The following is a 26137-nucleotide window of genomic DNA, read 5'->3' as shown; positions in this document are numbered from 1 at the left end:
AAGCAATTTTAAGAAGCAGAAGCTATAGTCAATAACAACACCAGTACAGTAACAAAACAAAGCAAACAAACAAACAAAAACTCAAACCCCAGGGTTATGTATTTATGAGTTATTTTTAAGCTAGAAATTAAGCCACCTCAGTAGAAATTATTGTGAAAGCTAAGTTGGTAGGTCAGTCTTCTGGTTTCACAGTGACAAGACACGTAATTGTGACTGGATGAAATGACACATGGTCTGCACCAAATTTGAAGAGCTGCCAAAGGAAAGCAGTCCTCCCTCTACCAATCAAGGACCTATTTGTCATCGTCACAGTAACAGCAGCTTTGACTTTCAACATGCTGATCTGCAAAGAAGGTTTCCCATCCTGCTATCCACCCTGATTTCAAAAGATTTATGACATTCTGCATCACCTAGGATTAATAGAAACCTGAACTTCAGCAGCACAAAGTTATCATATCCAAGTCTATGACGAGCCCATGGTACCAGTAAAAAGCCTCTTCCCCTCAGTCTGCTTTGAGACAGCCAAATTCTATCCTTACAAAATGCTGTAATGAGATTACCTATTTCAACAGTCTCGAGTGCCAATAGGCTGCAGCAGACAACAGCACCGAGTGCCAGAAAAACACACCTCTCTCTATTTCACAGAAGGAAGTAAAGGAGCACACGATTGAGAGGGCTTTCCAAGGAACTGGGATCCGCCCACCTATATTCACCATTTCCAAGCAATGGGAAAGCCCCAGCAGAGGGGGAAGCCATCTGCAGATCTAGACTCTGGGTAGCAGCATCAGTTGTGCTTTTTGTTCAAGTGCCTTTACTTGCAGAAATAGTTAGAACCAGGAAAAGGATTAAATCCTGGTATTTGCGGGGTCTGTTATTTGATTCACATACGACATCAAGGAGCACAGTAATTTTGTGACTACCTTGATGGTAAAGTTGAAGCAGGATTCAATCGCAGACTAGGCATGATCCTAGAACGGACAGGGGTCAGTAACCCAGAGATTTTGCCTGCCTTTGTTTAGTAAGGCCCACAGCTCATACCAATGCCATTTACATACCATCACAAAACATCCCACTTCACAGACAAAAGTACTCACAAAAACAGCAAAGCCTTCTTCTCCTTCCCCGTGCCCCAAAGCATGACATGCAATTCCCGTTACTCACCTTAATGTTCCACTAAGTTCAACAGCGAGATTCAAACAGCCTCTGCTCCATGTGATTTGCCATGTACTGTAAGAGATATCCCTCTGTACTCAGAGCACATACAGTAATTCAACTTCTTAGTGCAACTCTCTGTATACAAGCTGCAAACACCCTAAGAGGGGATGTTTGGGACCTGGAAGTTGTCTTATGGTGTCAGAAGCTTTTCGTATACAGGTTTGTATAGATCTACATGTTTGGCCTTATATTCAAATAAAAAATAGTGCTATGTTGGGGTTGGGTTTTCTTTTTTCCACAGTTTTCTCATAACAAATGCTAAGCTGGGCTACTGCAAAAAAAAAAATCTGCATATGTATCACATCCATTTCACAGGTCATTTTTCACAGCATCTGCTTATATGAAGTTTTCCCACAATAGCTGAGCAAACATCTGGATGACTAGAGGAGGACAGTGATTAATTCTCATTACAATCTCTAGTTTCTGCAGAAATACAATACAAACTTAAATTTCAAGAGTATTGATGCCAACTCCATACATGCTGGCAGAAGTTTCTATCATACAACTGACTTAAAAGGGGAATTTGTCTCTGCAGTTGTAGACCCAGGCCCTGAACAGAACAAAGATTTTAGACACCTATATTATAGGTCAGTATTAAAGTACCAACTTTGAAATCAAAACTAACTGTTCTCAACATCTGATTAGTGGACCATCTCCTGTGGAAATCAGGTTACTGGCAACTCAACCCACAGTTCTGAGCAGTATTTTATTTCCACTTTGAGGATAAACAATTATAAGAATTTAACAGCTGAAGAACAAATATGTTTTCTGCTTTCAGACTTGCAGAAAAACAATGAGAATGCTTCAAGAGTGAGACGAGCGCTCCAACTGGAGTAAAGTTCTGCTTAGAGCAGTTGCAGTACCTTGGGAAAAAAAGGGGAAAAAATGAAGTTTCAACATTAGGATTTACATCCTCAAAGACTTAAAATATATTTCTGCGTCATTCTCAAAGAAAAGTGAGACTAAATGACTCTGCTGCCTAAAAATAAAGGCCACCAAGTAGTTCAAGTCTCTACTGGACAAACAACTATAAAACAGATGATGCTGCACAGATTTTTGCCAGCTTTCAGCAACACAGGTACATTCCTCCATTGACTTCTCATTCCCCATATACACACAGCTTTTAAGGATGTGAGAGTATATAGTCATTTAGGTGCTGTAACTGAAAGTGTTTGCAAGATGGGGCCTGTATTTTTAAGGCTCTGCTCAAGTTCAATGATTCTTAAAGACTTAGTGATAAGTAATAAAAACAGCTGGCAACCATGCAGACCTTGTCATTTGACTGTCAGCTAATTAGAGTTAGTAAAAAAAAAAAGGTATAATTACAGCAATTCTGACTTCCTTATCTGCTTTTAAATGCTGTGTTACTGCAAGGGTGCTGCATTTAAAGCTTTCTAAATACAACACTATGGCCAGAATCAACAAGATCAGGTATGCACAGCTATTTTCTCAGTTCAAATGCAATTCAACTATAGAATTAATCTTAAAGGTTCAGAAGGAGGTACAAAATAGGGTCACTGGATAGTTAACTCTCTCATTCCCGAATGAGATATATCTCTGTCTCCAATTCAAAGTGGTTTTAACTGACACCTCGTTCCCTATTTAAAGAAAAAATCCAGAACTTGGTAACACAGATGAAAGGACAGTGTGCAAGAGATGCTCCCTGTCAGCATGGTGGGAAGAATGTCAAACCTGTATCTGCATGCAACTCTGAACCAACGCTAGTTCTAGAGTTGAGTAGTTCAGAACAATACTGGTAGCTTCTTACTTTCAGGGATGCTGAACCTACACTTGCTGATCATTCTGCAAGTTTTATTTCCTTTCAGATTTTAGTAGATTATTTTCACAAACACACCATGTTCCCTGATAGTCTGGCAAGCATCAGTTCAGGGAGAGCCATGTCCTCCCTGCTCAGAGCTGGCTTTTACCATTTCTTCCCCTCTAGGACTGCTGAAGCTGAAGAAGTTCAAGAAAGATGCCGGTTTCGCATTCCATTTGAAAATTATTTTAATACTATAAAACTCATTTGTTCACATATTTTGTACAAAAGATGAGCTGTTTTCTCTTAATTACAGGAGAATCATTTCAACCTTGAAATTTCAGCTAAGTAGGTCCAAAACAAAACAAGACTGGGTTCTACTGGTTCTGGAGGGTCCCAATACAGCTCACCCAAGGTCTCTTTCCAGTTTGGCTCTCATGGTTATGGACCACCTTGATGGACAATACCCCACATCATTGACTCTTCGGAGGCTTGTAGTGAATTCGGCAACGCTCATTAAATACCTGAGACACCAAAACAGAAGAGCAAAAGCAAATCAGCCCTCATCCAGGAGATGATCAGAACTTCAGAGCTAGTTCAGAGCTAGCAACTATCTCTTCATGTAGCACCCATCTCAAGCTGCCCAGCCCTGCTGTACCAATAAATGGTACTTACCAAGGCATCTGTCTCCATACACCTTGTCTCCTTGCTTTAGTGAATCCAAAATTTGCAGCCTGATGCTGAAGGACTGCACAGCACTAAAAGTGTTCTCCCTCAGATAAGGCAGGCTTAGAATCCTGGTAGTCTGTTATCCTCAAAGATGATGATGATGATGATGACTTTTTATTTATTTATTTTTAAAGAAGGAGGGAAATTATCAGTGGAAGGCTCCTGACCAGCTATGTTCTGTCAAGTTCAATCTGGGATTCAAATCTGGACACTGTATTCTTCTGTTTCCTGAACAAATGCGTTTTACATCGTTGCGACAGCTATAAAGAGGTGCAAGGGCTCTTGGAAGCAGTGTTCACACTTTCAGTTATCTGATCACAGGTGCTGATGTTGCCAGATCTCCTATCGCAAAGGGCACACTGCTCCCACCTCACTCACCTCTGGCACCTTCTCTGGGTAAAATTTAGCACACAGAACTAGAGACTGAAGATCATGTTCATTTAGCTTGAACTGCAGGCCTTGTCAAGAAGACTGCTTACCCTGAGGAGGGCCAATAAATGTCACTATTTAAAGTAAGGCAGTCTGAATCAAAAGCACAACACGTAGGCTCACACCAAAGTTACAGGTGCTGTTTACAAGTGATTTAGTTATTTATCGTTTTGGCTCCAAACTTTGTCGAGTGCGTGTCCTGAAAAGTGACACGAGCACCACCTAGCACCAAGCTGAGGCACTGGCTGTTATCCACTCCCCCACCAGCACTCCTGGAAGAGCATATTTTGCCAAACTGTTCATAGACTTTTCAGATTCAAATGCCTGTGATCTTCAAGATGTCAAGTTTTGTGAACTTTCCTGTTGGCTTCACATGCAAAGTGAGCAGTCTTGTAGTTTGGGGAAGTTATGCATTACTTTGTATGAATACATTATTTTAAATCGTATCTTCCCAAAATCTACTTCCACAGCTGATCTCCTTATTCAGGGCTCAGACCCTATGGCACCTTCAGCAAAAACAACGTTTGCAGCATGCATTAGTTTTAGCATTTATTCTTAACAATTTTTGAGTAATTTTCAACTTATTTTCAGATTTAATTTACTTTCATAAACAGAAACGTATTAGAAACTGCTTCATATTCCAGGAAACAAAAGTTGTGATATAGTTTCTTTCACACACACACAGCCTGTCCCGCTACGTTACCACAAGCAATGAACACCTCTGGAAGAGTCAAGAGTATGTAAAAGTCTGAGATCAGATAAACGATAGAAGGAAACTGTAGAAATTAAGAGCCACAAAGGGTTCCCATTCAGAAGCATTTTAATACTAAGCAAATTGCACCATTTTTTGTCCATTTTCTGTCAAAGACATTTTAAGGGCATATATGTCTTAAAGGGTATTGGAAATACACTTTAAAACACTGTAAGGGTCTCTTGCGTCAAACAACATATAAAAAAAATTGCAGCATCCAACTTGCTATCATGCAAACTTTTGAAGCATCTTTAACAGTACCTCTGCAGCCTATGGAAGAAAGAACAATACTGCAATCTTACTAACACTGCTTCCCACTTTTAGCATCATTGACCCAGAGCTCTCAGCATGTTACTCAGGCCAACTAACTCCATTGGTCTACCTGTGTAGTGCTATTCGCATTTTTCAGACAGGAAAAACAGTGCCTGAAAAACATTAACATTCATGTTACTATGCAGAAGTTTGATTTTGCTGGGTTTTTACATATTAATGCAAAACACTCCAACGATAAACGTCAGTGTGGAGGTGCTGTACAGAGACTAATGCAAGTGTCTTGCTTTGGAAGTCAATTCCCTGTTTGGTACTAGCCAAACAAAATTCTGCCACATGCATTTCTATAAAGCAGTATCTTTCTGTATGCCACTATTGCTACAGCTACAGAGTAAGTGTTTGAAAATAACTTTGTTTCCTAATCAGATTTTTCCAATCAGTTTTCAGTTCGTTAGGGTTAATGTAAATATGTAAATGTACTTTCCAACTAAAAGTCTGCAACAGTAAAATAGAGTGGAGGTCTTCACCTGCAAACCAATAGCCACTTCAATATAAGAAACTGCATATGGTCTACAACTATGACTGAGTCTAATTCCTTCAGTGACGTATTTTTACAGGCAGCTAAATGAGCCATTCATGCCTATATTCAGACAGAGACAATAGCAGAGCTGGAGATAAAACCCTGAAACACTTTTCTCTTCCAGCCCTACTTTAAATGCTAGCAGGCTAAGATATCCCTGCACCATGCATACCTCACTACTTATAAACAAAATATTCTCCATCTCCAGGAAAATATGGACATTTCTGATGCTAGCAAAAGCTTAGTGCAGCTACAGGAAATCACTGGCATTAGTGATAACTTTGGTGCCAACTCTGGGCTTCAGAATGGAGATAGCATGAGGCAGGTATTCCCCCCTACCCCTTTCAAATAAAACTGACAGCAGAGTTGCCATAAAACATTTGCCACAGGTGGTCTGCAGCATGTTGTTAAGGCTCTAGTGTTGATTAGTCATATCTGAGCTGACTTTAAATTAATTAAGCTCCAGAGCATGAATAGCTTTTTCAGACAGTAGAGAGGCAATACTGACAGCAAAGCATACCTGGAGAAATGTGTAGATGGTCATCTAATCAGCCTGCATTGAGCTGTATTGCGGTGACTAGACCTCCAAGAACACACAAACTTTATTGCATTTCTGCTGATGCAATCTAGAGGACTAAAATCTTAAAGTAGAGATTAAAAAGGGAACTGCATCTAGTACTAGCTATTTGCAAAAATCCTTTTTGCATTTAGAGAGGGAAAGAGGTCCTCTATACACTATTGAAAGCTGTTAAAGGCTACAACAAATGAGAAAAGGATGCTAGACATGAAATGCTGCAGTGACAGAATACAGCCACCTCAGAATTTAAGCTCAGTGTTAAGATCACTTTATAACAACACAGTGTTTGGGGCCATCAATCCAGAGGGTGATCTGCCCCCTCTGTTGACACAGCAGAGCAACGGCAAGCCTGCTCTTTACACCAGGGAGCATCAGTCCAGGCCTGCAGAAGCTCCATCAGAAAAAGGTTCACCTTCTACAGCTCCACCCTCCTCCAGCCTCTGCTTGCTCAGAAGTGTGATCAGTACCAAACACAAGTCAAATTTGAAAGACTCATCCCTCTGACATTGTTAGAGACCCAGCAAAGCTTTTCAGACAGGCCACCATGGAAAAGCCTACAAAGTCCTTAGCCAATGGGCAAGGAGGAGAAAGGGATCTACACAGGGAGTACTCCACAGTTCTTTCTCCCCGCTAAATCAGACACTTTTCTTGTCTTTGCAGTGCAACCAAAAACCTTTGATCTCTGCATCCAGAGTTGGGAAAATGACTGATCTGAAACATTTCACCCAGCACTGACCTTACCTATTTCTAATTAACAGGCCTCATAAGGCACTGGTCCCACACCTCCAGTGCAGGACTGTCTGTTGGGACAAAACATCATCACTATTTTAAATGACTGAGTACCTTCCAGCTTCTGTCGTTTACCACTTCTTCGACATTCAGCTCCGACTGCATCAATTTCAACTGCAGGAAGTAACAGATAAAGAGGTTATTGTCAAACAGGCCTCCCTGCAGCCTTTAGTATTTACTAGCATTGCAACTTTCTAGATCACGACCCCAGTGCCAGGTGCGCATCCCCTCCAATGCTGCAAACTGAAGGGCATGATGTGCAATCACCCTGAAAGTCTGGCCCTTCCATTCAGCCGATACTCGGGGTAGACTGAAGTCTGCAGGGGCACAGTGAAGGCAGACTTGCAATGCAAGCCTGGCAGAAGCAGCTCCTGATTACTAATGCTCCGTTCTTAAATATTGCACATCAAGATTTGCTAGCAATTAACTGATTAACGTTAATGGCTTCACAGACAGAAATAACTATGCTTAATTCAAGCACTTGGCATGGGGAATGCCAGTGCCAGCATTCTGCAGCCTTGAGTTGTCATTCTTCCACATATACCTTTAACACAACAGACTGCGGATCAGAGTTTATCCATTTTAAATACATGGTTCCAACTGGAAAGCTTGTGAACAGGTGCAAGCCAAGAGAGCAATCCCATCAAAAACCTTCCAAGTAAGATGTCCAGACATACACAGCTAATACAGCTGCTGGATGAAATTTTACCTACTCAATAGGACCCCAAACTGTTAGAAATAACAATCCAGCATCCACAGGGTGTCTAGATGATCAGGATTAGTCTCTATAAAATAACCACCCAGATTTTTTTTAGCAGTTCAAAGAAAGGTTTTTCCTGCTGGAGGATGTGAATAGGTTTACAATCACCTGGACTGTCACATTAATTGTCTTTGACACCAAGCCTAAGAAAAACTACTATTTTAACATTTTCCTTAGAGTTGCAGACCTGAACAGCAATATAGTGTCAAACAGCATGGCTATACAGGGGGGTTGTTGTTGCTGTTGTTGTTTTTAAAACATACTTTGACATTTTAACAAGCCTTACTAATTCACTTGATAAAGCTAACAATCATTATGCTGTATGTTTTGGATTTCCAGAATTTATTTGGTTTGGTATTTTATGATACTTCATTCAAGTAAACTAAAATGATAACAAATTAATACAATAATCAAACAATGTTTTAATGTAAGTGGATTAAAAGAATTGGCTGCTAGACTGACACTACTCCAAGTTTTCTTATTCAATGACCCAGAAGTAATAACTTTGGATAAAGTCCTCCAATTTGTACCATTAGCAGGATGACAGAAACACAAGTAACAAGAGAAAACAGATCTGTATCGCAACCAAGTAAATATATATTTGAAATGCATAACCTTAAATGTAGGATGTGTTCTGTCAAAATAGTTTATTTAAGTTGTAGAAAAAACACAACTCTCAGAGAACCAAAAAAAAAAAAAAAATGGCAGAACTACACCTCGTAAAGTCCAAGTGCATATATGAGGTCATCTCATCAAAAGATTTCTGGGATGTTTCCAAATCATGGATTGCTTTTAACATTTGAAATCACCTCCAATTATTAAACATTAGCACTGCGATCCTCCTGTCATTTCAGTGATAGGTTTTGGACTAGGTAACTAAATGATTTAAAGAATTGGCTCTGCAAACAAAATTTGTAGAAAATACTAAACTACCATTCTAGTTTTCCAAACTAATATGGATGCTTGTTAGCAGTTCCGTAAGTGAGGCTTTAAGAATAAAACCACTCGCCTGCTACGTGGTTTTTTAAATACAAGCTCACAACAGAGCACTTCTCTGAAGATCACATGAAGAAAACAGTTCACTCAATGCCTGGGAAAAAAATCAGACGCTTGAGTTCAAATCATCCCCTCAGGAAGCTCTTTTACTACAACTGTATCAACATCCAACTGCTCTTTGAAACAGGGGCTGCAACAGGCCCCTCTTGGAAGTACAGGGGTAAGTGGATTTTCAGGTAGTTCAGCACCGCAAAAGCAAAATTTCAAGACCCATCTCTTCACGTCTTACAATATTGCAGCAGGGAAAGCCACACCCAGGGTATAGGACTATACATATATCTATAATAGTGGGATGTCTGGCTGTTAGAAGAAGAACTTGCCATTACACTGGAAACTCAAAGGCACTGTTTCAGAAACCCTGGTTAAGACAGTCCTCAACAGAGGAAGGCTCACTAAACTGCTGAACACAACAGATGCACCTAGCCAGCGTATGCAAAAAAAGCAGTAAGCAAGCAGTCTTATTTGGTATGTGCAGGAAGCATGTGGTGTGGAAAAAAAAGTGAACACAAGCCATACGGAGCAGGTCTGGAAGAGAAATCAATGGAACAGTTCACATCACAGCTAATCTCCACTCCTAGGGCTACACATGCAGTACACCTTCCCCTACAAAGGGGGCCCTGGAATGGGGGCAAGGACTTCAGGGGAGCTCCCTTCTCCACTTCTGTACTCCATCTAGATCACCTCTGTTCACCACTGGTGAAGTACACTTTCCATCCAGAGGCCAGAAGGTTGAGAGGGCATCTGCACATTAAAATTCCTTATGCCTACCCAGAAGTCTCTCTCACACTATCGCAAGGTACTCAAAAAATTAACCCAAGAAATATTAAACAACACAAAAAGTTAGTTAAGTGAAACTCAAGGTTGCCTGGCAGCTCCTCATAGAGGACAGTAACTCCAATTAACACACCACGTAAGAACAATGCTTCTTGGGGTGATGATGAAAAGGGACAGCGTTAAGGCTACATAACTGTGTGGTGCAAGAGACATACACAAAAGCCGTATTTCATTATCTTCTGGTATTTGCATCTTGGCACCCATACTTGCCATTTGCAGATATGCTAGTTTTACAGGATCTCAGAAAGGCAAAATGAACCATGAGGCATTTTAAAAGGACTCAGCAAGCCCCAGGTAATTTGTACACTAAGTGGTGTTAGTGAAGGTTAGAGTCCACCATGGGGAAGTATGCATGTTTTTCTACAGCATTTGTGTAATAGGATCTTAGAAATTGCTCCACTTGCAGGATAAAAGCAGCTCTGTCTTGAGGGCTAGGGGAAATGGTTCCCAGAAACCCAGCCAACAAGAACCTCGGAAAAGACTGCCTCAGGCAAGATCCACTTCAGCTTCTCTCCATCACACTGGTCTTCATTTGGGAAAGATACCCTCTTCTTCCTCTCTAAGTGATTTCTAAAAAGCTCCACTACTCACCTTTGTCTGCTCTTTCCTGAGTTGCTTTAATAATGCTACATCATCCTGGGCCTTTTCTCTCTCTTCTCGGAGAGTTTTCACGACACTGGAAGTCTGAGCGATGCAGTTTTTGATGATTCTCTCTCTGCTGCTGTGAGCATCCATCAACTAAGTGGGGGGAGAGAGAAAGCCATAACAACTAGTTCAGCAGAGAATAAAACCCTCCCAGTTACAACTTAAGAGAGAGACTTTCTAAAGTCAGGTTATTGCTGTGCTTATAGAAATTCCTTTGACTCAATATTCCACATGTTGTAAGCAACACTGCTTTGAGCAGCACCTACCAACTTGATCAAAAGTCAAAGATACACATGAGCAGGAGTCTTGCAAAGGAGTGCAAAAGTGTACTACCCCCATTTTTAAAAGAAAGAAGTGGGCTGGGCTAACGCCATCCACTGAAGCCTGAAGTACACCTTGAAGGATGGGCATTGCAGAACAAGCAAGTCGCTCGTGTGGTTTTAAACTGATGTAGCTGTTACATGTGCGTGGTTTGGCTGCGTAGAGAAGTCAAGCATGCCAGTTACAGATACATAAAGCACGATATATCAAGGCAGTGGTTTCCTTAGAAACTGAGGATGCTTTACTGACCACTGCACGTAATAAAACATCAGGAAGCACACTGAAAGTTGAAGGAGCGCACACTCACAGACTGGTACAGCTCTTTACACGTCTGGCCGGCATCAATTTTCCCCACAAAGGAAGCTGTTGGAATCGTAGTGTTTAATTCGTGGACAATTCTGTCATCGATCGTCCTCATCACCCTGAGCAACTCCTGTATTAAAAGTAAAACAAAAATATTTGCTTGTATCTCTGAGAAAAGCTTACTGCAAAAAATTTTGCATGAGTAAGTCTTTTAATACAAAATTAACTAGATTGCTAAAAAACAGCAAAAAAACCCCCCACCAAATGAACAATTTCTGCACGTGGCAGTACATGCTGCAAACCAACTAGTTTCCTTAGCAGCAAAGGCCAGCGGGGAGGGAGAGAACTAGGCAGTCCTGAGTAACTAACATCCCCCCGAAATCCCCCCGTCCCTGCCCGCCCCAGCAGCCGGGCTCCACTCGCAGTGGTTCCCTCAGAAAACCCGCCCGCGCTCCGGAGAGGCCGAGAGCCGCTGTCCAAGGCCCCATCCCCGCCCCGTTAACGTTTCCAGGCGGGAAAGCGGGCACAACCGGCAGCGAAACGGCAAACTTGGAATAAAACCCACCTTTTCTGGGGCGAGATGTTAAAAGAAGCAGGCCAGGTGCCACCACCTCAGCCGCCCCGGACCCTGCTCACACCGCTGAAGGTACGCGCGGTGTTTCACGCCCCATTAAACAACGTGAAGGCGCTCACGGAGCTCCCTCCGCCCATAGAGCCTCCCACGCCGCGGGCTCCCCCTCTCCGGGATCGGGCTCCCCCTCCCCTCTCCCTGCCGGAGGGCACCGCGCTCCCGCCGTTGGGGGTGAGGGGAAGGCAGGACTCTGCCCCGTCCCCGCCGCCGCCGACCGCCGCATCCCGACCGTTGCGGGGACGGGTGACCTCGCTGCCGTTTCCCGCCCCCACCGGGGCGCGTGCTCTCTCAGGGCCGCGCGGCGTTACTAGGAGACGTCGAGAGCGCGCCGAACGCCAGCGCGGGGAGGCGGCGGGAGCGCGCGCCCCCCCTTCTCGTCGTCCCCCCCCGCCCCCCGCGGGTTACCTGGAACTCGGCGAAGTCCTCGCAGCTCGCCGCTCCGCTGGGCGCCGCCATACTGGAAAGGCCGAGGGCCACGGCGGTGGCCAATCCAGAGGGGAGGCGGGATGACGTGAGGGGCGGTGGGCGGAGCGAGGCGGACCCTGACTGGGGGCGACCCCAGACAGAGCGGCCCCCGGCCGGGCATTTCTACCGGCGTCCCCGGCGGCGCGGGATACCTTCGCCGCTTCCGGCTGCGGGGAGGGCTCCAGCGGCACCCCCGGAGGTGGGCCCGGGCGGCAGCGCGGCGGGCCCGGCCCCGGCCCCAGCGGGGTTCCGTGCATTCCACAGCGTCTCTCCAATCCCGGGGCCGGGGCGGGGCGCCGGCCCAGCGGTGACATTGAAGGGCATCGGGCAGGCACCACCACCGCCGCCGCTGAGATGGGAGGCCGCGCCATGTGGGGCCGCGCCGGTGAGTGACTGCCCGCCCGCCCCGGGAGTGCGCCGGGGTAGGGAGGGCGGGAAGCTGACGCACCTCCGCCGGGGCTGCCTGCCGGTTTGCTCTCTCCCTGCGGGCGAAGCGGAGTTTTCAGCCCCGAGGCGGCCCGGCGGGACCCCGGAGGTGCCGGGCCCCGTGCGCTGGGGAGTGCGGAGCGGGGCTCGCCCGGGCGGTGCGGCGGGGGTGAAGTGAGGCGTTAGTGTCCGTGCCTGACGGGCGTTCGCGCTGGAAGTCTGGCGGCCTCCAAGCTGACCTTAAAAAAAAAAAAATACATATTTATGCTTTTTTTTTTTTTTCTTCCTTCCCTGCAGATCTCGACAAGGGTTTGGTTTCGTTGCGGTGGTAGCCTCTAAATGTAAATTTTTTTTTTTTCAGAGCTGGAATGTATTGTGCTTAGAAAATAAAGGGCAGCTGTTTCTTGTAGGAGAGAAATTTTCAGCTGGCATAAAGAATAAAAAAAAAACCTGTCAATTTTTATTTTTAAATTGCCCTTTGCCTTTCAAAGTTGTTTTGTTTTTTTTTCTCAGATTTTTTTCATGATATTAATGAATTAGAAGCTCTTTCTTGGGAATATGTTTTCATATGTAAGGTGCCCTGTCCTCTTCTAACACACTACAAAGTAGGTGTCTCTATACTGCGAGATTCTGGGGGGTTTTTTGTGGCTTTTTTCTTGGCTCTGTCAAGTCTGTGACTTGCTTCTGGGATGTGATAAGATTGGTAGAATGCTGATGTGTGGTCCTGGAAATAGCACTGTCCAGAGTATACCTGAAGCATGTGAATAGATAAGTTCCTTGAAATTGTGATGTGTAGTTTTTTAGAAATTGCCTGTAGGCTCTAATCTTGCACTCCCATTTTTCTAAATAAGGTTAATGGGCAAGCTCAAGTCATATCTTACAGATAAGCTTTAATTTCTTTGATAGGCTCTGTTACAACCTAAATCTGGTGTTTCTTGCATAATATTAGATATGGACCTGTTGTTTTTCTTTTTTTCTCTTGTTTAAAAAAAACCAAAACACTTCTATTTAAAAGATAGCATTCTCACTTTCTACTGTTCTGAGTCAAATATGGCCCCTTTGCTTCATCTACTTTCTCTTCCAGATAGAGCTGTTAAACTGCTGGGAAGAAATATTCCCTCAATTCTGAGGATGACTAAAGGAGTGGATCCAAAGATAAGCAGAAGGCTTTGCATTAAACCCCAGGAAGAAAGTAAACTTCAGCCAAGAAGTAAGAGTTTCTGATAAAGATCATGCTATGTTTCATGCTATGAAGTAGTTAGATATCCAGGCTGCAGTCACCTGAACAGGAATTTGGCTGACATAGGTGCTAACATCCCTGATTTCCTGAGAAGGAACTGTGATCTTTAGACTGAAAAACTGAGCGTTAAAGTTAGCAATAAGATCTTGATTTTGAACAAAGCCAGGGGTCAGTATTTCTTCTGGTGACAGTAACACAGCTTTCACTTTGTAGCAGGTTACTAGTATCTTATCTGATGTATGTTGAGGCTCTTCAACTGTGCTCTACAACCAACAGTTCAACCCCAATGTAAACTGTCGATGTTTAGGAACATTGTATGACCTAAAACTACTTTTGCAGTTTTTCATAGTAAACCAGCTCCAGCTGTTTGCAAAATTGAACATGCCCCGCAGGAGCGAGTCAGTCTGAATTGCTGGCTTGGTTCATGTTTAAATGTGGAGTTGTTTAGGTAAAGCTCAGGCCATGAAACACATTTTGACTATATATGACAGTTATGATGCTCTAATGAGACTTCTGTTCATATAACATGTTCCCTTCTTTGCTTACTGATGCTAGATACAAGAAGCATACAAATGTGAAGCATTTTGCATACTTCTGTGTTTAAAGCATAACGCAGCTGTACTGAGTAAGACCAACAGTCTGCTTCAGTGTCATTTTTCCAGTAGTGGCCGGTAAAGGAGGTTCCTTACATTTTCTGAAGACTAATAGGAATAGTGAGCAATAGCGAGGATCCTCACTGGATTTTCCTCTCATAAATTTGCCCAGTCTCGTGAAGGTGGATGTATTTTTAGCGTCTGCATCCTCTGGGAAGGAATTCCTCAATTGAACCATGCTGTGAGAAAACAAGTAGTCTTGGTTTTTTGTTTTTTTTCTTAAACTTGGTGCGTGCTTTTTTCGATCTGATGTTCCTTTATTTGGTACCCCTTCTAAAACAGGACTTGTTCATTTTAACCCACGCTCCCAATGTTACTTAGGACTCTAGTGCCCTCAGTCATGCTGAAGGGAGCTTCAATTCCTGCTTTCCCAGGCCAAAGGTCTCAGTCTGTGATACTTCTTCTTAAATGATGGCCATTCCATACCTGTGGTCGTCCTTACCAATTTTCTCTGTACTCATTCTATTTCAGCTGTTTCCGAGATGAGAGATCAGTATTTCACGTGCTTTTCAAAATGCTGGAGTCATGGTTTTATACAATGGCATAATAACGCCTTTGTGTTGGTCTGTGTTCCTAAACGTTGCTGGTAATGCTGTTTCCCTTTCCCTTTCTGACTGTTACTGAACATTTTGCCAAAAACTCTATGAAACCCTGAGGATTCACTCCTCAGCAATACTGGTTAGGTTAGAGTCTGTCATTTCTATGTGAACTGGAATTCCTTCCTGTTTATATACATGGGGTTTTACTGACCATCTTGTTGACTCAGGATTCTGAAGCCCCACAGCTCTTTGCACTCAGTCAGAAACATAAAGAAGAGGGCTTAGTGGTGTCAGCAAACTGTCTATCCACCCTACTTCCTAGATAATTCATGAAGCCATGAGGCAACACACAGCCATACAGGATACCTCCTGTTGTTGGGTTGGTGTTTTGGGCTCTTTTTTTTTTTTTTTTTTTAAAAAAAGAGGTGGTGGGGGATGGGAAAGCTGTCTCTTTGCACTTTCTAGATTTTAGTATGTATGGAAACCTTCCTGTACTACATTCTGAATACTTTTTTTATATGGAGTTTGAAAGGCTGAGCTGAAAATTAGGGGTCTGATCTTTGCCTATGGTCATGTTTGTTTATCCTTCCAGATAAAGTAAAATCTTACACTCCCTGAAAAAGTTAACATTCTGGGACGCAGTGGTGCGGCATATTGGCTTTTCTGTAGCAGTTCCATTTCCTTTATTTTTTTAAACTAATTTAAATGTAATAGGAAAACTATCATCTCACAGCAGCTTAGGAACCTTAGATGCCAGAGCAGGTTCCACAAATTTAGAGCTACAAATATAGAGGTCTTGGGCAAGATTTGACTTTCCTTACATGGCCTCAATTTAACAAACCTGTAATTATGGATTAATCTGACTGATACATTTTTTGTTCCCTAACCAATTCTAGCAATCATACCTAAAATTCTGCATTGCTCACCCTAAGTGGTTTCATTACAGCTTCTGTAACTTGTTTTTGGTGTTTTTTTGGGGGGGTTTGTTTGTGTGTTTTGTTGGGGTTTTTTTTAGGTCGGTCTCCTTTGAGGGTGCCTGGACACAAGCCTACAGACTGGGAGAAAAGATTTTTGTTGTGGGCAGGCCATTTCAAAAAACCAGAGGATATACCAGAGACTGTCTCGTAAGTGCCAGTTTTGAAGCTGTAAAAGAGACACTGTTTACGCAGGAATAAGTTGCTTGAATGCAACTCCAGAATAACTTTTCTTAAAGGGAACAGATTTTCATAGCTGAAATATCTTACACTGCTGTGTTTGGTGTATTGTCTTGTAGATGAGATGACCTGAGCAATTCTGTATTGCTGAGACAATACATCCCTTTTGATTTTTTTTTTTTTCTGAAGGGATGACCAGCATCTATCAGTTTTTTCATTAGAAAAGCATCACAAATCAGTTCATTTTTACTCTTCTCTCCCAATCAAAAAAACTTTTTGCAGATACTAGTGTGAGCTTTTTCTAGTGCTTTTCCTTAATACGTCAGTCTTCCATTGTGTGAAACTTTCATGATATAGCTATAAAATAACTGAAACTCATTTAAAATATTAATTAATGTCTAGAGGGCATGGGCCAACTTTCTTTACTCCTGGAATTTAAACTAACAAACATTGGAAAGGCTCCCTAACAAAAAATGTACATAATCAAAATTTCCCTGTTTCTGGTGGAGTCCAAATGTTGGTGCTTTGCCCTGTGTGAAGAGAAGAAAATATAACTGGATGTTCTGGTTTGCCTATCTAAAATGAAGATCAAACTTAACAACAACAGGCAATTATTAGTTTGAAACACATTCCTGGTGGTAGTATAATTATCTTTTAAAGTGTGCTTGTAATGCTTTTAAATGTATGTATGTATTTAAATTAAAAAGATACAGTAAATCTTGTACTACTTGAGTAAGCAAACTATGTAGCTGCCCTCTAGAGATATTCTATTTGTTTGGATGCACAGTATAGGAGTTGAAAATCCACCCATGTATCTTCATTTTTTTTTTAAATGTATCTCACTGGATAAATTCTGTTAAAAATGAATTCTTCAATTCTGTATTGAAACATTTTTCTTAAAATTACATTTGAAACACATAAAGGTATAAATTATTAAAACTTACTAAATTATGTCAGTTCATATATTTTTGCATACCAAACACTTGTTACGAGCATTTTTAAGAAAACAGAGTTAACAGAATGATTGAAGTGATTTCAATTGTTTATTGAAAGGACAAACCAACTTCTGATAAAAGCTGACCATTTTTGCAAGTGCATAGGGAATTCTTGGTTTTATTTAGGCAAATTGTTCAGCTAAAGCTGAGAAGGCGATTGAGAACTATAAAAGCACAAAAGCTTGTTTTCTTGTTCTAAGCTGAATTAAGAGTGGCTTGTAAGGGCTTGTGATATATAACTAATCTCGCAAGATGTGGTGATCAGAAGTAACTAATTTATTAAGCACACATTAATCTTAGCCACTGAATTGATTTAAAATGCAAATTGTGTTCAGATAACTACCTTTTCCTCTTGTATATGCTAATGCTAACACATCCAAGGTACTTCAAAAATTAAGTAATAAAGTTTTTAAATCCTACTTCTGTGCATTTCAGCTTAATTGCAGCCTGTGCCCAAGTTGTTCATCACAGATTATGAGCAAAAACAAATAACCTGGAAGCTAAATTTAACTGTTAGTTTCGTGGTAGATGGACATATTCCCTATGACCAGAAATCTTGTACTCAGATCAATACTCCAAAACAGTGATCAAATCCCTTTTGCCCTCCTCTTCAAAAACAACAAAACTCTTCACTTCTCAGGTCTTATGTGATTCATCATGTTGAACTATCGTGGATCCTTCGGTATCTTTTTTTTTTTTTTCCCCTCCAAGTATAAGGCTCGAAATGTGGCAAAAGATTCCATATTCACTCATGTTTGTGTACACCAGTAACTTCCCAGTTCCATTAAATCTACTATCCATGTTAGTTTTGGGGTGTAATTACTTAGTTTGATGCACTTACTCTTTCATCACATGATGTTGATACTCTCCTAGTCATCTGTAATTTTATAACATGCCAGATTTAGTCAGTGAGGCTATTAGGCCTCCTTGAGAAGGTGAGTCAAGTGCTCTAAATTCAGCAAGGAGAGTTAGATATATTGAGTATAGGTCTTTGGTTATTGTGGAAAACACATGTAAAAGCTTTATGCTTCATTGGCTCTTCTCGCACTGGTATTTCTAATAGGAACTTTAAATTTGCTGTAACTGAAATGTCATTTGGGTAGAATGATCTTCAGAGTTAATCCCAACTCAAAAGACTTTTTGTTTTGATTCATCATGCATACAGCTGGAAGGCTTTATTAAGTGATACTCTCCTTGTGGAAGATTTCTGGTTTTTTAAAGATAACAGTAGACTAGGCAATAGATTTCCCAAAGGAGTGGTATAGCTACTGGTGTGGCTAGATAAGCCCCCTGAAGTTAAAAAAAAAAAAAAAAAAATTAAAAGAGAACTCTGTCCATGCTGATGTTGGAAAGCATACAAGTGCCTGTGCCTCCTTAGTTTCTTAGGAAAATGGATTACCTTAAGACTATTTACTCTAGCAGGAGGGAAGTGGTAACTGTTGGTCTTTTACCAAGTGCTACTCAGAATTTCTGAGAAGTATTACATTCAGCAGCCAGTGTGTAATCGATAGCACTATCAAATCCTCTAGGAGGGGATTATTAGTAAATGCATCCCTTTCCTTTTCCTCTTCTCCCCATATTGAACGTACATATTTATGTACTGTAGCTTTCCTCCTCTGCATTGTGGTCAAGTGGTCTAGAAAGGCAGCATTGCCTCTTAACAATTAAATAACCCAAAGTTAAAAATACTGGGTTTGCTTCCAACTTCGAGAGGAACTCCTTTGTGACCAAGTTCCTCCCAAGATGGCTGGGGATCAGCCTTTCCCATTCTTGTAAAACTTTTTTGTGAAAGAGCCAGCTATGGTTAGCATTATACCAGATTACATAGATAGCATGCCAGGAGAAATCAAAACAATTAGCCAAATGGTTTACTTGGGTCTCTGAGAATGAGTCTGTTCTTTTATTTCTTGAGGATTGAAACAATCAGAGCAGCAAAGACCACGCTGCGTGTGAAGTTCAGCTATGTCATGATTGCCTTGACAATATTGGGATGCATAGTCATGGTGATTAAAGGGAAGCAGGTAAGCACAGATTTTTGGCTGGTGAGTGCAAATCAATTTTCACATAAAATCCTTAGTTCCTCCTATGGATTGTTAGTACTGTTTGGGTTTGGTTTTTTGGTGGTGGTGGTTTTTTCACTTTATCACTGAGAAAAATTAAAAAGAAGTCCTCCTGGTTCCCCAGAAGTGACCCATATTGATTAATTTCCAAGTCAGAAAAGGGTGATGTCACTGTTAGACTGCATATGCATCCTTTAAAAGGAAAAAAAGTCTTTTTTTTTTTCTCAGTGCAATACTTAATTTTAGCTTGTGCTGTTTTAACTCTTTAATTTTGCTGATGGGCTGTGAGAGTTTGAAAGGAAGGAGTAACTTCTGTTGTGAGGATCTGGTAGGCAGGTGAATGCTCCTTGGGCCGATGGGGTTCACTGCCTCTCTCTACATGCTGCAACACTTGTAGAATCAAGATCATGGAAATCACAAATGGGTATGTTTCTCCACAGACTTGAGAATTCTCAAAGTCTTTTTAAACAGTGGGGCCAGTAATAATTCTGCACCCTTTAATTGCATTAGAAAATAGCCTTCCTCTAGGTGAATGCATCAACTTTTCTCAAATTATTATTGTCCGCTGAATCAAAAAACTATTTCATAGAAAAGCTCCCAAGTCCTGTAGATGGTGAGTATCCTTCATTTACATAGAATTTGGCAAGATATCAAAGAAGTTCAGCACATGGCAGAACTCGGTCTATGATTTAATTTGCATCATATGAAGTGACGAAATGTAAAGTATAAGATTCCAAGTGCGGCAAAAGTTACTCACGCCTTAATTTTATGTGTTTTTTAACACAGTTGGTGAACTATTAACTTTGTGGTATTTCTGTAGAGAAGCAAGGAGCGCTTTTTTGTGTACTGAAGCCAGGCTAAAGCCCCTCAGCAGCATTAGTCTCAAAGTCAAGGAATGTGAATATAACCTGTGCAGCTTATTGTCATGTTGCTTTTGATAAAAACCAGTTGTAACAGAAACAGTCTACTACATTAAGGATGACTGGAAGCAGCAAACCCTGATCCTAAAGCACCTATGTGGCAGAAGCCTGTTTGTATGCTGCCTTTCTCTGAAGCAATGCTTCCGATGACAATAGTCAGATCTTGTTTCTATAGACTCCTAAGTGATCTAGAGAAACGTTAAAACTAGTAACTGAGTCTCGACCCCAGCACTGTGAACTACTGAAGGGTCAAGTGACATTTCTACTTGTCAGCATTCCCCTATCAAAATGAAAAGGATGCAGCACTCTGAAATGAAACAGTGAAAAGGTTTTTCCCTGGCTTTAGCAGAAGAGATTGAACACAATTCCCAGAGCATTTTCCTCTTACATTGGAGTAGTATGAATGCAAATGCCAGAGAGGAGGACAGCTGCTTTGGGACCCTTGTTTTCACGGCAGCTGGAATCTATTATGTTTAACTTCTGTTTTCTTTCCAGTACTTCTGAAGACCAGAGATTAGTATTAAATACTGACCAGAAGCACAGAATACATCTGCTAGTGCCTCAACAAAAAGGTTTAATTTATTCCCAGAGAAGTAAAGAGTTTAAGCCAATATAGTCTATGGATGTTTTATTTTAACCCTCTCCCTTCCTGGTATTAAAGCTGACACAACTGTGCCTTGGTAGGGATAGGCCAGCTGTTTTGTAAACTACTGATTCAAGTTTCATCTCTGTGGTCCCTTAGGTGATACTTTCTGCTCTTGCTTTGTCATTATGTTGTAGGCTGTAAAAAGGCACGAATCTCTTACAAGCATGAACTTGGAGAAGAAAGCTCAATGGAGAGAGGAAGCTATGCAGAGTACATCCGCTAAACCTTAGAGGAGGAAACAAAGAGACCAAGGACTGGGGAAGAAAAGCTGACGTCCTTTTCAGCACTGGAAGGAGGATATAGTCACATCTTTCCTGTATTTTAGTTCTGTACTCTCATGTTCAAGAATGAATATGTTATCCTGTAATCATTAAAACCAGAAATACCTATTTTCTTTTCCTAACAACCTCTCCCTTCCTCCAAATTGTCTTCTTCACAGTTAGTTAAACAGGACAAGTGAGCAAACTATATAGACAGAACAGTTGTTTCCCTTGTGCTATGCACAAGACTAGGCATCTTTTAAAAGGTTGCAGGAGCTGTACCTTCATTTGTGGTACTAATCTCCTTTACAAAGTCTTATGTTTGCTTTTGCCACATATGAAAAGATAACTGGGACACAAAAGGACAGCCCATTTGGTTTCCACTTGTACATCCGTACCTGTACAAACAAAATACCTGTGCTGGGCAGCAGTCTGCTATCACTGACTATTCCAGGTCCTTTCAGGAAGAACAGTGCTATGTGTATTCTATATTGTTACAGGCTGCCTAAAATATTCCATGTGTTCCTCCTTCTGTAAGAGACAGTAATTATTAGGGCAGTCCTTGTGTCAGGAATAATCATATGACTTGCATTAATATCAAAATGATCATAAGTTATTAGAAAGTCTGCTTACCTGTTTGAGGTCTAATATATTCTGGCTGCATTTGTGAAGGATTACTTTTTGTGAAAAACTGCCTGCCTTTGATAAAAACAGAAGGGGGAGCGATAGTGAAATGGCATTCCAGAGAACCAGTGTGTTGCAGACAGTAGCCTAATGGCTTTTACACCAGAGCTGGTGGTGAGATGTGAGAATGTCCAAACGAATGGAACAGAGACAAGTATTTTGAGGAACACTGAGCAAAAGCTTCAACCTATGCTATCAGATTTACTATTTAGAAGCACGAGTGTGGCAGTCAATCAGGCGTTCCTGCTCTCTGCTGCAGAGCTTTTTCCAAACCACATTTGGATTTTTGTTTTTGCCCCTTTAAACTGTCATTTCTGCTTTCCTCATACTAGCTCACTTAAAGATTGTCTGCCTCAAGTTTTAGAAGCAGCAGATCCAGTCATACTTGCAAAGAGCAACTCCCAACAGTCCTATTTCTGGCATTCATCCCAGAAGAGTCACATACTGCTCATGCTGAACAGCCTGTAGCAACTGGAGACCAGTATTTTTCCTCCTCCTTTCAGTTCGTTTGGAAGGAAATGTAGAGTGGGACTGTCAGGACTGTTTCAAACTCTGCTACTTCGCAGGACTCTCTGCTAACTGGCCACTGGGGACACCACAAACAGAAGAGGCGGTGTGTTTGACAGATTAAGTTTGTGAACTTCCTCATAGTAGGAGGCAGAATTTTTTCTTTTTTAAACTTTTTCCTGATTATTTTTCTTTTACCACTAAAAAACAGCACGATTGCTTAAAAAAATTAAAAGTCTACTAAAAAATGCAGGGTAAATCTTCTCTTTATACCTAGAAAAGAGAAGCGATAAGGTATCTACTGCAGTGTTCTCTAGTACTTTGTTCTTTCCTCTAGAGCGAGAAAATAACTCCTGCAGTCCACCTTTTTATGAATTGCATTTCTGGGTACCCCTTGTATTGATGAGATGCAACCCATCAAACAAGCTGTGCAGTCATTTCACCACTGAAGCTATAAACTTCATATGACACCATGACCTGTTACCAGATTTTCTGTAAGGCAATTATCACACGTATGCTGTCAAACAGAGCAGGCTGCCACAGATTTGTCTGCTCATTTAGCAGTGAATGTAAGTCACACTTAATTCCACTACTGCAGGTATGTGAACAGATCTTTCATGACCACTGTGGTTCTTTGCCACACTAGTAAGCATACAGGTGGGAACCAAAAAACATTCCCAGATTGTGTGCCTGTGCTCATTTATGTATTAAATGAGACAAAAAAAGGAGAACGTGCACTTCAGACAGTATTTCAGGTTACCATGAAGAGAAACTCGTGATTTGATTTATACTTTGTGATGGCAGAGCTTAAAAATGTGCATTTCTGAAAGATACTCCCCTTTCAATAAGCACCTCCAAGTACACTCTCTGAATAGAACTGGCAGGCACCTCAGTCTAGTTTTGGAAATAAAACTACTTGGACTCATCCAGCTGGTAAAGCATTTCAAATAAAAATCTGTAAAATAACACTTAGAAAGCAACACCCCAGAGAAGCAGTGGTCACCAGTTTTTCATTTTACTTAAATTTATATAATTTTTTTTGAGTTTACTCAAAAATTGAACTCTGGTCCAGTGGTTTGACAGGAGCTCCATGCAGAAGTCCTTCCTTCCATCACCTTGGTACCACCACCATTTCAAGATCTACCATAAAACCCATGCATCACTGCGCACATTTGTGTTTTCTTTCAACTTCCATATCGGTTCCAGAGCCTCAAATAAGAGCCTGAGCCCTTGGGCTTTGTGCCGTCTCCAGCTCGCTCCCAAACATTTGCAAGTAGTTGCATACTAGAAAAAGGATACCAATCTTTCTCGGGGAGGCAGTGAAAGAAACCACCTCCTTCCTAGCACGATGGCTTCCAAGAAAGCACTTCTAAACACAGACAATGGTTAAAAACCAGCACGTGTCTCTGGCCTAAGCAGCCAGTCTAACTGACTGGAGAACTTAATACACCTTGTATCACCCGATTAGTTCATAGCTTTAGCCTGCACCCTTTCAGCAGCGCCTGATGGAGAAGAACATACTAAGCCCTTAGAACAGTTTTCATTTTTCTTTCTTCCTTTTGGCTTGGTCTGCAACACCATTCATGTTCATTCAAAAAAAGTCAAATTATCAATCCTATACCATATGTCATATTGCTGTACCTGTTCCAGAAGCAACAGATGCTTCCCAATACAACAATCAATCTGACAACTTTAACACTGCCTCAAAAGAGCATGCAGGAACCCCATGGATGGGGCCGTAGTAGTACATAAAAAGGTCCTGTTTATTTTCCTCTAAGATCTTCATGTCTACTGGCTAAAACTGGCATGGGAAAGTACTAATGATGTGTTGTGCCAATCCCAGAAGCAAAGAAATCATACAGGAAGACACAGGGCATTACTTAAAGCTCGCACAGAGGTAAGATAGCTGTTGTGGAAAATCCTCGGGGAAGCACAGAGGTGCATCACCAGGAGCATTGTCACATTTAGGACTGGGTGGTGGGATTTGGTTCTTAATAGTCTCAGTGCTGAGAGTTATAGAAATGCAGGTTCAAGAACACGTAGGTTTTCTGGGGTTAGTGCCTTCCTCCCTTCCCTTAAGACTAAGTGAAGGGACTTTGACCATCAGTAGCTGGTTGGCATCAAGGAACCAGCACAGGAATTTAAGAACTGGCTGAAGTCTCTAGGCAGCAGTTGGCTCAAATGATTGTTTGCGTGTGTGCTATCTTCCCAGGAGCCCAAAGCACTGGTCCTGGCTTAGTGAGCTTTCAATAACTTTCTGCCCCATCATCTGTTGCATCCTCCTGAATCCAAGAGAGAGTGACCCTGCCTGCCACATTCCACTGGGAACTTTACCAATAGAAGAGTGATAGCTCCCGTTTGCTGCCTCAACAAATACGCAACGCTTAAAAGGCATTACAGATCTGTGGACAGGACAGTCGGATAACAATTCCTGGTAGTCCGGCATCTTCCTTTCTCTAATGCCCAGTTTAAAATTAGACATTGTTAAAACCTTACTGTAGTAGTTTCACCTCATTACTGATGCTGCAAGTAGAACTCAAGAGATTCCTGGTTCTCATTAATCTTTTCACCTCACCAGCTTGTGGGGCTTTTGGAAGGTGTTTAGACTGGATCTCCGCAAGCAGACAGAAACAAATGCATTAATTTAAATTTTCAGGATAAGGCAATTAAAAAATATGAGAGATCACTTTTCTGGCACTACACACTGCATGGCACAGCTAAGAGAAGAACCCAAGAACCCCAACAGCTACCTGGCCTACGCTCTACACATGAGACCACGCTGCCTCCTACTCACACGCAAAACAAGAACACAGTGTGACCTTCACAAAAGTGGAAGCTAGAGGTGTTCTCTGAGATAGTTCCTGTTTGAGCAGCAGCACATCCTGCAGGAAAGCAGAGAATACTGGTTTCAGTGTTTCTAGCAAGGGACATAAGCCTTGTTACTCCCATGTCAGTCTAAAAAGAAGAGTGCCTCGTTTCTCATCTCAATAGAACTTACAATCTTTTTACAGTTGTTGCTGTTCCAAATTTTTTAGCATCCCTTTTTAACTGCTGATAGCAACACTGAGAGCGTTCCTGTAAAGAAGAGTTTAATCAATGCCAATTTCTTTTTGTACCTGTGAGCATTACACGAGCCACACAGAATCGTGTTAGGAAGTAGTGTTCAAGCGATAATGTATAATGATCTTCATACTCTTTCAGCGGCACTTTTCCTCCAAAACAGAGTCCTTCACCTGTGGCCTGAATGTTATTTATTAGATGGGTAATGTTGCACTAGACATTTGGCTCTATTAAAATGCAAATAGTTCACTTGCCCTTGGCTTACCAAGTAATTCTGATCAGTCTGTATCAGTGAGCCGTTCCTTTCGTAACTCACAAGTCTGATTTCCCTTCTGTACTCATATAATTTGCAGCCTTTGTTAGAAGTAGATTTTGTTTCTTTTCAACCTATTAATAAGGCTAAGTAAAGCAAAGACAAGAACTGGTTGCTGGAAGGAAGAACCTGATGGAAATACACTCAATTAAGCACCATTTAAAATTAAATTGAGACCTATGAGTTAGCCACATTTTAATCCATTTAATGTGTGCCATGTTGATTTTTGTATTGTTTTAGTTTTCAGTCAAAATATTATGCAGTACCAGTCAAATGCCTTACACAGTCTAAGTATATAGGACAACAATACTACCTGTGTCAACCAGGCCTGTCACTTCAAACAAACATACCAAGTTTAAAGATTTATACTTATCTGTTCTGAATTCACATATCCACAGCAAAAGTAACAAACACTGGCCAGGCTCCTTACACAGGAAGGCACACCATTCAGCTTAAATGGACTCTTTTTTAATCCACTCATTTAGAGGCAATTGTCATTATTTTCTTGGGGGGCAGGGGAGGGAAACGCCAATGCACCACATTGTTTTCACTAGCCTGGAAGAGAA

The 26137-nt window shown here is 41.6% G+C and overlaps 3 protein-coding genes across 16 annotated transcripts in view; 1 reads left to right on the top strand and 2 right to left on the bottom strand.

The window, feature by feature from the left end:
• Nucleotides 1-1907: 1907 nt before the first annotated feature.
• MIX23 (mitochondrial matrix import factor 23) lies at nucleotides 1908-12164 on the bottom strand. 3 transcript variants are annotated; one of them, XR_008576186.1, is made up of 6 exons: nucleotides 12055-12164; nucleotides 11023-11148; nucleotides 10341-10487; nucleotides 7154-7213; nucleotides 3385-3498; nucleotides 1933-2078 (listed from the first exon to the last, which is right to left on the bottom strand). XR_008576186.1 is itself a non-coding variant. In XM_054818831.1 (5 exons), the coding sequence occupies exons 1-5, from the start codon at nucleotides 12103-12105 to the stop codon at nucleotides 2061-2063; spliced, it is 402 nt and encodes a 133-aa protein (XP_054674806.1). In that variant the 5' UTR covers nucleotides 12106-12164; the 3' UTR covers nucleotides 1908-2060. The 3 variants fall into 3 exon arrangements, 2 of the variants coding, with proteins under 2 accessions (XP_054674806.1, XP_054674793.1); XM_054818831.1 differs by lacking the exon at nucleotides 3385-3498 and having other exon boundaries at nucleotides 1908-2078; XM_054818818.1 differs by lacking the exon at nucleotides 1933-2078 and having other exon boundaries at nucleotides 2091-3498.
• A 20-nt stretch (nucleotides 12165-12184) lies between these two features.
• FAM162A (family with sequence similarity 162 member A) lies at nucleotides 12185-21136 on the top strand. 3 transcript variants are annotated; one of them, XM_054818805.1, is made up of 5 exons: nucleotides 12185-12313; nucleotides 13625-13750; nucleotides 15988-16096; nucleotides 19034-19142; nucleotides 20882-21136. In XM_054818805.1, exons 2-5 carry the CDS (start codon nucleotides 13672-13674, stop codon nucleotides 20975-20977), a joined length of 393 nt encoding a protein of 130 aa, XP_054674780.1. In that variant the 5' UTR covers nucleotides 12185-12313; nucleotides 13625-13671; the 3' UTR covers nucleotides 20978-21136. The 3 variants fall into 3 exon arrangements, with proteins under 3 accessions (XP_054674780.1, XP_054674773.1, XP_054674772.1); XM_054818798.1 differs by having other exon boundaries at nucleotides 12199-12499; nucleotides 13629-13750; XM_054818797.1 differs by lacking the exon at nucleotides 12185-12313 and adding an exon at nucleotides 12336-12499.
• Nucleotides 12537-26137, bottom strand: part of KPNA1 (karyopherin subunit alpha 1) — a 62820-nt gene continuing 49219 nt past the window's right edge. For 2 of the 10 annotated variants that reach the window (XM_054818796.1, XM_054818769.1), the window contains one exon: nucleotides 21282-26126. The gene's annotated coding sequence lies outside the window, so the exon portion shown is untranslated. Of the gene's footprint in view, nucleotides 12780-19135; nucleotides 19572-21281; nucleotides 26127-26137 lie in introns of those variants that run through there. The other 8 variants (XR_008576182.1, XR_008576161.1, XR_008576174.1 and 5 more) reach the window with 8 other exon arrangements.

This window comes from Grus americana, chromosome 1 (genome assembly GCF_028858705.1).
Source record: "Grus americana isolate bGruAme1 chromosome 1, bGruAme1.mat, whole genome shotgun sequence".
NCBI classification, from domain to species: domain Eukaryota; kingdom Metazoa; phylum Chordata; class Aves; order Gruiformes; family Gruidae; genus Grus; species Grus americana.
The sequence above is the reverse complement of the archived record's forward strand: the minus strand, read 5'-3'. Positions and strand labels throughout refer to the sequence as shown.